The sequence below is a fragment of the Macrotis lagotis genome, chromosome X (assembly GCF_037893015.1).
Source record: "Macrotis lagotis isolate mMagLag1 chromosome X, bilby.v1.9.chrom.fasta, whole genome shotgun sequence".
NCBI lineage: Eukaryota > Metazoa > Chordata > Mammalia > Peramelemorphia > Peramelidae > Macrotis > Macrotis lagotis.
Genome location: NC_133666.1, coordinates 21203807 through 21216250, shown reverse-complemented (window position 1 = coordinate 21216250; position 12444 = coordinate 21203807). Strand labels below are relative to the sequence as shown.

The window sequence follows — 12444 nt, the reverse complement described above, 5'->3', positions numbered from 1 at the left end:
TTATGGAAACTGAGACCCAAAGATGTTAAGTGATGTGCCCACAGTCACATAGCTAGTAAGTGGCAGAACTAGAAACTGGAATCATTTCCTTTCACCTAAATACAGTCAGGTGATACAGTGATACAGTGGTAGAGTGCTGGGCCTGGAGTTAGTTCCCGACTCAGACACTTAATAGCTGTGTGATCATGAGAAAATTCATTAAGCTCTGTTTGTCTCAGTCTCTTCAACTTTAAAATGGGAGGGGGAGGTTATAACATTACTTCACAGAATTGTGTGGGGAGTCAAATGAGGTATTTGTAAAGCATTTAACAGAGTGACTACCACATAGTATATACTATATAGAAAGGCTGATTCTCCCTTTCCCTTATAGTACCATACTGCTTTCTAAGTGATTATCATTTAAGACAATATAGCTTAATGATCCACATAAGAAAAACCAAGTGGATGACTAATGTGTCTCTTTCCTGGAATATGATATGAGTTTAATCCATAAACTTAGGTGTCTTTGAGAAGCATTGGAGATGTATACTGAACAGGAATTGAATTAGAGAGCCAAGAGTTGAATTAGGGACAGAGATGAATTGGATTTGGAAAATTGCACAACTCTGTCCATAAGTTTCTGACCACAACTAACAAATAAAAGCTCTTCTTAGTACCAGTATTCTTCCTTATGACTCTTTGTTACTGTCAGTCTTGAAATCTCATACTCTCTATAGAATCAAATTTGCAAGCTATTCAAAATGAAATGGAGAACATATTACCAACAATGATTTGTGCTCAGAAAGCTGTAGAAAATATTGAGAGATGTGTGAATGGAAACGGATGTGGGCTGTAGCGATGCTGAGGGATAACATGTCAACAGCCTGAGTGCTGCATTTTTAATTTGAAAAATGGTGAAAATTAGAAGGAAGGGATACGTCTTCTTTTGAAGCTGTGGATAAAAATCGTCTAGGATGAGGAGATGTGGGTAGGTTGGGCTATGTCTTCTATTGAGAGACACTACTCTTCATCAAATGATTATAATGTTTCCATAAGGGAGAAATATTGAATAAATAATGGTTTGAATGGAACATAATCACTTTTTGTGAATTTAATAAAAGTACTTTCGACAGTCTCAATAACTGCACTCAAGTAAATACCACAGCTTTGCTGATGAGAAACTTTGACTTTGTTTCTGGTGCTTCTGAAAGTAAAGACCATCAAGAGATCAAGACATCAAACATTTATTCAGCTCCTACTATGCGACAGACACTGCCCTAAGTTCATGAAATAGAATGAAAAGCAAAGGATAATCTGATCTCAGGGAACTTACCGCCTAATGATTAGAGATAACGAGCAAAAAACTACACACACACACACACACACACACACACACACACACACACAGAAGACGTAGACAGGATCAGCCCTGTAACTCTGCAGAGGAGTAATCAAGCCACTTCCTCTTTATTTTCCATTATCCAATTTGTCGACTTACTGAGGCTTTCCTTGGTTCATGTTGTTGTTTGGTCTTCATTCTCAAAGAGTACCAATGGCATCAGGAGAGTGATTTCTTGCCTGGAATTGGACTTCAGTGAGGCACAGTTCTACAAAGACATCAAACTTACTCCCTCCTCCAGAGTCATCACAATTCGGTGGCAAGACATAGGTCAGGATGACTGGTGAGGGCCTCCCAGACTGTGTTATAACATATGAAAAAAGTTGGTGTGGGCCTCTGGAAGATCATGATCACAGACTCTCAATGCTTTGGTATATGCTTACCCAGGAGAAAAAAAAAGACTATTTCTATGGAATAGCAAAAACAGAGATGAAAAGACAAAAGAAACTTGAATATTTTTTAACTATTTCCTCATCAGTTCATAAAGAAAAGATCAGATGACTAGATAAAGTGAAGTAAAATGTTTCCACTTCGTTGTCTGAAATTTTTCATAAAAATACCTTTCTAGAGGATTTGTTTTGTATATAATTTCTTTCCACTTCAGTTTTCCCCCCACTAAGTAAAACTGTGAAAAATGAAATAAAATAAGAGATGCATTCAAATTTACAACAGTCCAATTCATAAGCTAATTGAGAAAATGATAGAAAAAGATCTTGGGAAGATGACTTAATAGCAGGCTGTCTCTTTCTGATGCATGCAGTACTGAAGGTAAAAGGGCCCAGGAGGCGTACCCCTTCCTGTGTCTCTTCTCTCATATAGCCTAGAGAATTCTTCAGAGAACCATCACTCTTACCAGTACATTTAGTTTCTTTCTTTAATTGACATGAGTAGCATCGTCTGTCCATATCTTGGCACACCTGTCTTGTCAAGAAATAGATAATTTACTAGTCGGGCAAGTACTGACTTCTCAGATTTGTTTTTGGTGCTATGAATCCCTTTGACAGTCTGATGAATCTCCTGCCTCACCCTCAGAATAATGGTTTGTTATCTGTTTTCATAATTGAATAAAACGCAGAATCAGAAGTTAATGAGTTTTTTTCTCGTCTGAGGTCACAGACTCCCTGCAATCTATCAGCAAGACTCATTAGGGCCCAAGGGACCCAAGTTAAGAACACAGGACAGAAATCTGTCTCTGTAGAATGACTTGTACATATTAGGTGATCAATGGATCCTTACTGATGGTGATGATCGAGTTCTCCCAACCCCACTCCTCTTGAAGAGTTTCTTTGGGCACCATTTAACTTGGTGAACTTTATCTTTCAACTGACAAATTAGACAGCACATGAAAAAAGAAAGCCCTAATGCCAGAGACAAGAGAGTCCCTCAAACAAGCAGTTACCCTGATTTGCTTATTTCCTTGATAGTGACTTTAATAAAGACTCTAAGTAGCTCAAAGCAATGTTTGTGGTACCTAGATTTATAATTGTATTTATCTTTACGATTTTGTTCCTAAGGCACATTGTCCTCACTTTCTAAAGCCCTGAGTAGATTGAGAATAGAAAGTAATGCTTTCAGGTCACAACTGCTATTTCTCTCCCAAAAGGAAAAAGTAGCTTCTAGTGAAAAATAACAGCCTTATCTTATAGCTTTAAACATATTCAATTGAACATTGCTTTACCTCAAAGGGCAGGTATTATTCTAAATGCCAATTCCACAAAATTATGAGTCCTGTCATACATAATTATGTTCAAAATTGCATTTGAAATCTATTATTAACACTGTTAACAGGGGACATTGTTAAAATAGTTATTACTCTTGGCCTTAACACGAAAAGCAATAATGTCAGTATTTCACTGAGTTAAAAGCTACAGGGCAGCAGCCTCTGCATAAAGCCACTGCAGGTATGGTTCTTAATGGGCTGTTAATTTTATAGTGGGTGAACATAAAGGAAAGAGACTTTTAAAACTACTGTAGGTGTAGAAATTGCAGAAACACAAAATCTCCCCATTGGGAGGGACCTTTGTAGCCATCTCGTCCCCATTTGTGCCTAACCAAGAACCATGTTTATAACAAATGGTCATCCAGATTTTGCTTGAGGACTGCTAGGGAAGAGCAACCCATTTCCTTGGTCCATTTCATCTTGGAATCTCTTTAACTGGTAGGAAGCTTTTGCTTACCTTGACTCTAAGCCAGCCTCTCTCAGATTCCCACCCACTGCTCCTACTTCTTTGAATCTAGTCAAGTAAATCTAATTTCTCTTGCATGTGACGGTCATTCAGATACTCCAAGAAAACTATAATATTGCATCTTTCTCCCCCAACCCCACGTCTAACCTTCTCCCAACTCAGCCAATTCTTTTAACAATTCGTCATATACCTTTCAGCATCCTGGTTTCTCTTCTCTTAATAGTCTTTGATTTCAGGGCAACTAGAGCACCAGCCCTGTTGTCAGGAGGACCCGAGTTCAAATTAGTCTTCAGACACTTAATAATTCCCTAGCTATGTGACCTTCAGCAAGTCACTTAACCCCATTGTCTTGCAAAAACAAAAGAAAGTAGTCTATGATTTATCAATGTCAGCTTTATAATGTGGTTCCCAGAAATGACTCACACTATTGCTGGATCTGGCCTGACCAAAGTCAGAGTCCAATAGGACTTTGACTTTCCTTCTGTGATCATTTGTTTTACTTCATATTTGTAATTATTTTTTTAATTTCTTGAAGTAGAGGGAGAAATGAGAGAATTTAGAAATGAAAATAAAATAAAATTCAATCTAAAAAACTATACATGCTCTTGCTTTTTTGATAACAAGCCACAAATTATAAATAGAAAGCATCCTGTACCACTGGTAGCAATCACTCATTTGTTTTACTCAGTTCTTTGCAAATGTACTTAGTTGCTAATTTGTATGTTCATTTAGATATTTCTGCTGTGTCAAAACAAAATTTGTCAATTCCCTAATAGCTACTTATGTTCGAGTCTTTCTAATCCAAATATTATTCTCCTCCATGGAGAAAAGAAGGAAAATAAATTGAGTAGGTTTCTCTTCCCTGAATTCTATTATCAGCATTCCATTTTGAGTCGTGCTTCTATCATTTCTTCGAATTTTTCCCCAAATTTCACTTAAACAAAAACTTTTTTGTGGTTGTCTTCAGTATTCTTTGACTGCCTTTAGTTTTAATGATCTTTAGCACTCCTAATACTATTCTTTTAGCACCATGCCATGTTTGTTTGCATTCATCTTTCTTTGTATATTCTTTTGTGTATTCATCACCTGCTTTTCTTTCCATGTTCTTGATACGCCTTTTGTAATCTAAGTTGGTTGGTTAATTCCATATGTATTTACATTAGCCTACTGAGAATTAAAGGGTTTTTTTTTTCTTCTGGTACCATTATTAATTAGAAACCATTGGTGTGCTTTTCACAGTGATTGTCCCATAAAAGAGGTTTGCGTGCCTGTGAGTTCATACAGAATTGAGGGTAAAGTTGTCTCAGGTTTGGAGAATTTACATAATAAAGACATAACTCAAAATACTTGTTGCTCCAAGTCATTTTCTCCCTTCTTAGTGAGGTTTTCTACTGGTCTCCTAGTAGAGTCCTCAAGTAATCTTTCTCAATGTGTCTAGATTGTTCTCAGCTCCCAGTTTAACCACTTCTGTCATCGCTTCCAAGGATACTGGTAGGTCATTCAGGGGAAGTCCAAAATCTTTTGAATTTTCCAAAGTTCACAGTATCATCCATTGTCAAGGAAGTAAAGTACATAAAGAGATAGAGGCTCTTATACCCTCCCTTACCCAGTCCCTGCTCAAGTGATTTTCTCTCAGGGTCTTGACTGGACTGTTCTTTCCTTTGGACTCCTAGAATCTGGAATGCTTAGATTGTAAACTAGTTTATTATTATTATTTTATAAAAGGACTCAAAGGACATGGCTGAGTCTCTTCAACCAATCCTAATATACTTTCTCTGTAGTATTATTTCATTTCATCCAATGTCTTTTACTCTTCCCACACTGATTGAGAATTTTTCACACCTAATTTAATGCTTTTCATTGATCACTTCAATAGTGATGCTCCCTCTGATTCAAGTAGTTACTTTAAGTGAGATAGAATTATTGATTCAGTAGGCACCCTCCCCCTATCTCTTACATAGAGATACCTAGAGGAAAAGGTAAAGAGGAAATCTCTTCCAGATATTAAGAACATTATGAAAAGGCACAGATACTTATGATAGTACTATGACAGAAACAGCAACTAGACTTTTTTCTGGAACATGGAATGATGAAGTCAATTTGTTTCAAATGTCTAAAAAAAAGGCCTTTTTTGTTTTTATTTTTTTTTATCTTTGAGGCAATGTGCTTCGTGACCCTGGGAATGACCTACTCAGATGTGGACTTTTGCTATATGATTAGATATATTAAAAATCTAAATTACTGGTCTAACTCTCATTAAAAAAATGAAAAGGGAACCAGAAAAGGTAAACTGCATCTATAAGTCTACATTTCTTAACATTGAATTAGTTTTGTAAGTGCAAGTTGGGGTAAGCATGAAACTTCATGTGAGGAAAAATTGATTTTATGAATCTATTTTAGTCTTAAAATGTAACTTTATTTTGTTGTTTCTTTAATTCCAGTGGTTCAGAAGGGACGAGCTATAGACACAGGAGAAGTTGACATTGGAGCACAAGTCATGCAGACCATCCCACCTGGCTTATTCTGGCGTTTTCAGATCATGATTCATCATCCAATCTATCTGAAATTTAATATTTCTTTGGCCAAGGACTCTTTGTTGGGAATTTATGGAAGAAGAAACATTCCACCTACTCATACGCAGGTAATTTGTTACTATTGATGGTTTCTTTGGGATGGAGTGATTTTGGTATAGGCTAGTGAGGTTTCCTTGCACGGCATACCCCTCACTATAATAAACATAATTAGACAACGCATTCCTCCAAATCATTTGATTGGTTGGAGTGGTCTTCTTTTATATGAGGTCAGAATGAAAAGTTCGTGATAGGTGACTTACAAGGTAACTGAGAGTCAAGAGTGAAGTTGATGACATAAAACATAAACATGAACAAATCTTTCCAATGTTCACCTATCACACTAATAAAAAAAAAAAGATCATGAATAATATTCTCCAGAGTCAGAAGAAGTAGCATGGGAAACCATCCTAAGAACTTCAATCCTGATTCCAAGAGTTTAGTGCTTGATTCTATGGCCCTGAGCACAATGTGGGAATGCTTAATGTAACTTCCAGTCCAAAAGCCATGCCAGGGCACCATCTTCATCTGGTTAATTGTCTTAATTTAGAAAACCATAGAGAAACAGGCCTCCTATTGTTGCTGATTTCTTTGTATAGAAGGTCAGGAATTGGTTGGCTATTGGTTTTTGCCCAAGGTATAAAAATTCCTTTTTATACAACTATCTATTTCCTTGTTTTTAGTATGCTTAGCTCCTTATATCTCTCTTCTTTTCCTTCATCTCTTATAGACCATCTTCAGAATCCTACTAAGAAGGGCAGGGAAAATGAGGGAAAATGGGGTTTCTAGGGATCACCAGACAAGAAATTTTCTTCACCCGAAATCTACCAGAAATCTGCTAGGGACTAAGGCTCTTTTCCTCAACTAAGAACAGGAAGGGATTGGAAATCTAGCTTAAGTGAAACATTTATATTCTGAAAGAAGGACGTATGTGTCATTTTGATGCCTACATTGCATTAAAAAAACTTCAAGACTTGCCACTGACTCATTGTGCAGCCTCAAGCTAATCATTTCCTCTCTGTGATTTTCAGTTGCTTCATCTATCAAATGAGAGGGTTGGAAGTCTAATAATCTAAGCTCCCCCTTTGAAAGCAGAGTTTTGGTTTTGTTTTGTTTTTTTTTTTGACCAGACTTGTGATTTCACTGGTACAGGAAACTTCCACTGAGTGTCCTCTCTCTCCCCATGCAAGTTGGTACCTCTTGTGTAATTAAAAGGCTTAGTGGCTTGGGTTTCTGCTGAGAAGGGGAGTGCCTGCCTAGGGTGAAAGGCAAGACTTGACCCCATCTTCCTAGTTCCCAGGGCAAGTTCAGCCCACTGATCCTTTCTGTCTTCTCTGGAGCAAATAAGTATAAAATAGGAAATCTTGGGATCATTGTAGATTTTGAAATACATTTTTTAATTGTGAAACATTTTTAACGACTCATTTGTTTCCATTGTCTTTGTAGTTTGATTTTGTAAAACTGATGGATGGAAAACAGCTCCAGAAACAGGATTCCAAGAACTCTGAGGATTCACAGCATAGTCCAAGAAACCTGATTTTAACCTCCCTGCAGGAGACAGGTTTCATTGAGTACATGGATCAAGGGGCTTGGTACCTGGCTTTCTACAATGATGGAAAAAAGATGGAACAAGTGTTTGTATTAACTTCAGCAATTGGTAAGATGCATACACATGAGGATATATAGATATAGATATAGATATAGATATATATAGATATATATAGATATATATAGATATAGATATGTACATCAAATCTTTAGAAAGTCATCATTTTAGTAGCATATTAATGTCATTTTTATATAATAGTCACTCTGTCTTGAAATCAGAATGGATCATTTTTGAGAGATCTATATTGTGTTTGCATTGTTTAAAAACAGTCATTCATGTTTTGTGGGAAGCTTTCATTAGGAATGACTAATTGGAAGATATTAATTCTGGAGTTATACTAATAAACAAAGTTGAAAATTTAAATGTGACCTTGTTCCTTGTTACCACCCTGCTCAAGAAGCTACAATGGCTCCCTACTGCCCCTTGAATAAGATATACTTCCATCTGTCATTTAAAGCTCTTTATAATCTGGTCATAAAATACCTTCACAGAATAATATTTCTTTGTTCCCCCATCACTCTGTATTCTAAATTCATTATTCCCCTGTACACTACATTATATCCCTATGCCTGAAATTTCCTTCCCACCTTATTTCTACCTCTTAGCATTTCTTCCTCCACTGAAGGCTCAACTCAAGAGCCACCACCTATGTGTGGGGCCTTTCCTTATCTTCTCCTCTCTATCCCTCATACCCCAATTAGTAATGATTGAGTCCTTTTTAAATTTTGTTGTTTTCTTCATATATGCACGTATGTCACATTTTCTTTTCTGTGCATATGTCATATTGCCCTCCCCCAAGTAGAATAGAGACTGCCTGAGAGCAAAACGTTTTCTTTGTATCACATGCACTTTAATAAATGCTTAAATTGCATTGGAATTGATTTTTTAAATTATTGATTCAAATATCATTTTAAAATACTATAAGGATAGCATTACAGATTTTTTTATGAAGAATTGAGACTAGACCTATCTAAGCCCCAGCACAATGTAATCAGAGGAATTAGAATAGTACTTTTACAGATGATGTGAGCTATTCAAGGTTCGGTTGTTGGTGGTGCTATTGTTCAAAACCAAAAATAGGAGAATGTTTTCTTGGCTTGAAAAGAATCTAAATTGTTCTTTTTTTACTGTTTAAAGCTTTTAAGTTCAATGTAAGCAAATCTCTATACTCAGGTGTTCACGTGATGTGACTGAGTGATGTCACACTAGTTTTTTTTTTATTAACATGATGCTTTATAGAACTAAAAAAGGATTAAAACTAAATAGGACCTTAAGGTAAAGAACTCACGGACACTATGTACTATTATATGAAATGTCTTGAAACACTAGAAACATTTTTAAAATAAGAGAAAAAACATTACAGCTGCCTTGTTTACTCTAGGATTTTATCCTTTTCTTAGTTCCTTCAAACAGATGTTTAGCAAACTGGGTTGACTGTGAATGGCTAGGCCATCTGCTTTTCCTAATGATTCTATTCTATTTTTCCATAATATTAGAGAACTGGAACCAGGAAAAAATGGAGTTTTAGCCATCACATTATCAAAGTTACCCAGAAAGTATTAAGAAAGCCAATAACAAGGTACTAATGAATTTTTTTTCCTAGAGGAAAACACCACTGATCTCACATCCTTGAAAGACAAATACTTGTTTGCTAAGTTAGAAGACAAGAAAAAAGAATATTTCAAATTTTTTTCCTCTGCTCTGCCATCTTCCTAGACTCAAAAGAGAAGTTCCCAGTGGAAGAGCTCTATTACTATTCTTCTTTGATCATGCAAACACATGATGAGAGATCAAGATTTCTCCTAGGAAATCAGAAATGGGGCAACTTTAAAGTACTGGTGAAGCTAGCTACATCACTCTCCTTTGTCACCTCCCTCCCCCATACTCCCACCTCTTTCCAATATTTCCAATTCATTACCACAATGTGAACACAGTCTAAAATATGCTCTGAATGGCCTTCTAACTCTTGCTTTCTCTTTAGAGAGCCCACTGTTCCAGTATAGTCTTTTCTCTGCAAGCCTAAGTTCTGTCACCTTCTCTGATGAGAAAAATTGTGACTATTGCATTTCACTGGGATTGTCTTTCAAAGGTGTAAGCTGCAGAATTAAAATTGAAATCAGGAGTATATGATTTTATAAGCAGGTTGGCACAGTGGAAAGAGAACCAACCTCAAAGTCAAGAAGACTTGAATTCCAATTTCTTCTGTAACACATATGGTGGTTTTGTGACCCTGGCCAAATCACTTTACCTCTCTGTCTCAAGCAAATCTCTGAAAATGCAAATTTCAGAATTTCATTGATCTACCTTAATAGAGCAGGGTTCCTGTTCATAGAGTTGCCTGTGAATTAACAGTGCCAATTATTTAGTTATTAAATGTTCCCTATTAATTTCCCATATCATTGTCTTCTTGGTGATCTGACGTATGTAAAATAGACAAGATTCCTGTATTGATATTTAGTTGTTTTCTATCATTTAAAATATAACCTATTTTATGTTTATGTTAAGTAGATTTTCAACATGTTGAGTCCGTCTTAAGTCTATTATTAAAACAAATATTCAGAATTTTAAACATGATAGACAGCATGGACCAACAGGCACCAAATTACCAAGACTTGAAATGGGCAACTATACCTCAGTAGACTGAGACTAGATGAAAACATTTATGTAAAAATGAGAAATGACTGAGAACATTAACAGATGGCATGAATATGGTCAGCACTTAAATATTATTTGGGGAGATGTAGAAGAGATTATGAATATTTTAGAAATTAATGAAGAAACTTTTCAAGATATATGTGTGTGTGTGTGTGTGTGTGTGTGTATATATATGTATATCAAGAAAATATTCTTGTATGGTTTGTCTAAGTTAATGGAGTTGTATTAGTAGTTCTTCAACTGAAAGTTAACAAAAACAAACAATTTAGCCTGTATGAGAAGTTAGTTTCTAAAAGAAATCAAGAGATGGTACTGTGTGTAAACAATTAGATAATTCAAGTCCAAAGGCAGTTTAATAAGGTAGCACAGTGATTGATAAACACAAGAACAAAAATAAATGAAGAAAGGACCCCATTGTCTTTTATTAATTAATCCATTTATTTAGTATTTTATTTTTCTCCAGTTACATGTTAAAACATTTTTTTTTTTAGTTTTTGCAAGGCAATGGGGTTAAGTGGCTTGCCCGAGGCCACAAAGCTAGGTAATTATTAAGTGTCTGAGGCCGGATTTGAACTCAGGTACTCCTGACTCCAAGGCCAGTGCTCTAATCCACTGCGCCACCTAGCCACCCCTAAAACAATTTTTAACATTCAGTTTTAAAATTTTGAATTCCAAATTCCCTCCCTTCCTTCCACCTCCCCTCCCTATTGAGAAAGCAAGTAATTTGATATAGGTTATAAAAGTGGAGTCATTTAAAACATTTCCATAATAATCATGTTATAAAAGAAAACATAGAGCCCCCCCCCAAAAAAAAGAAACCTTAAGAAAAATAAAATAAAAAAGAATGGTTGAATCTGTATTCAAATCCCATGAGCTCTTTTTCTGGGGATGGATCATATCCTTCATCCTAAGTCCTTCAGAGTTATCTTGGGTCACAATATTGCTGAGAAAAGATAAGTCATTCACAGCTGATCATCTTATAATACCGCTGTTACTTTGTACACAGTAAATTTCACTTTGCATCAGCTCATGTAAGACTTTCCAGGTTTTTCTGAGCATCTTACTCATCATTTCTTATAGAAGAATTGCATTCCATCACAATCACATCCAATTTGTTCAGCCTTTCCCCAACTGATGGACATCCCCTCTGTTTCCCGTTCCTTGCCACCAGAAAAAGCAAGAGTTGCTTTAAATATCCTTGTACATATAAAGGATCCCATCATGAACAAGGACTGGTTTTCTTGGGCAGAAATTAGTTTAAACCAACATCAAGCATCATGTACTAAAAAAGTTCCAAATGGATGAATATTATTAATGTAAAATGCTGTGACATAAAGAAAAAATTAGTAAACAGAAGAGGACATCTTTTAGATCTATGGCTTGGGGAGCAATTCAAAATGCAATAATGAAGAGAGGAAATAACAAAATAGAATTTTGTGTAAAATAAAAATGTGTTTTAGACAAAACTAAAAAGAAACCTCTTGAATGGAGAAAAAGCCCTTTGCCTCAAATTTCTCCCTCATAGGTCTCAGGTCCAAGCTATATAGAGGGTTGAAACTAATGTTTCCCCAGTAGATATATGATCAAAGCATATCAAATATTTTTCAAAAGAAAACTTGCAAACTATCAATATGTAAAAAAATTCTCCAAATCAGTATTAATCAGATAATTGCAAATAACTAAAACAACTGAGATTTCACCTCACAGCCAGTATTCTGTGTTGGACCTAATTCAGGCCAATTCTGTTATAGTTTAGAGTTGATATTAGCATAAAATATCTTACTTAAGATATTTATTTTAAGAATTAAATTTACTTAAGTAAGTAAAGTAAGATACTTACTTTAAGATGCTTAAGATCATCTAAACCTCAGCAAAAAGAAATTAACTTTTCAATAACAAGAAGAGAACATTCATCAAGAAAAAACTTTGCAGACACCTCAAGTTGATTCATCTCATTTGCCTGAATGACCCTTGGCAATGGATTGGTCAGGCATCATATGGCCCCTGGAATTCTTCCTGCCTTCTTTGTTGTATAGGCAACCAAGA

At 35.7% G+C, this 12444-nt stretch overlaps 1 protein-coding gene across 6 annotated transcripts in view; it reads left to right on the top strand.

The window, feature by feature from the left end:
• Positions 1-12444, top strand: part of TENM1 (teneurin transmembrane protein 1) — a 1637812-nt gene that overhangs the window by 1392065 nt on the left and 233303 nt on the right. For all 6 annotated transcript variants that reach the window (XM_074202813.1, XM_074202814.1, XM_074202809.1 and 3 more), the window contains 2 exons: positions 6006-6205; positions 7581-7791. In XM_074202813.1, coding sequence (XP_074058914.1) covers positions 6006-6205; positions 7581-7791 — 411 coding nt within the window. The remainder of the gene's footprint in view (positions 1-6005; positions 6206-7580; positions 7792-12444) is intronic.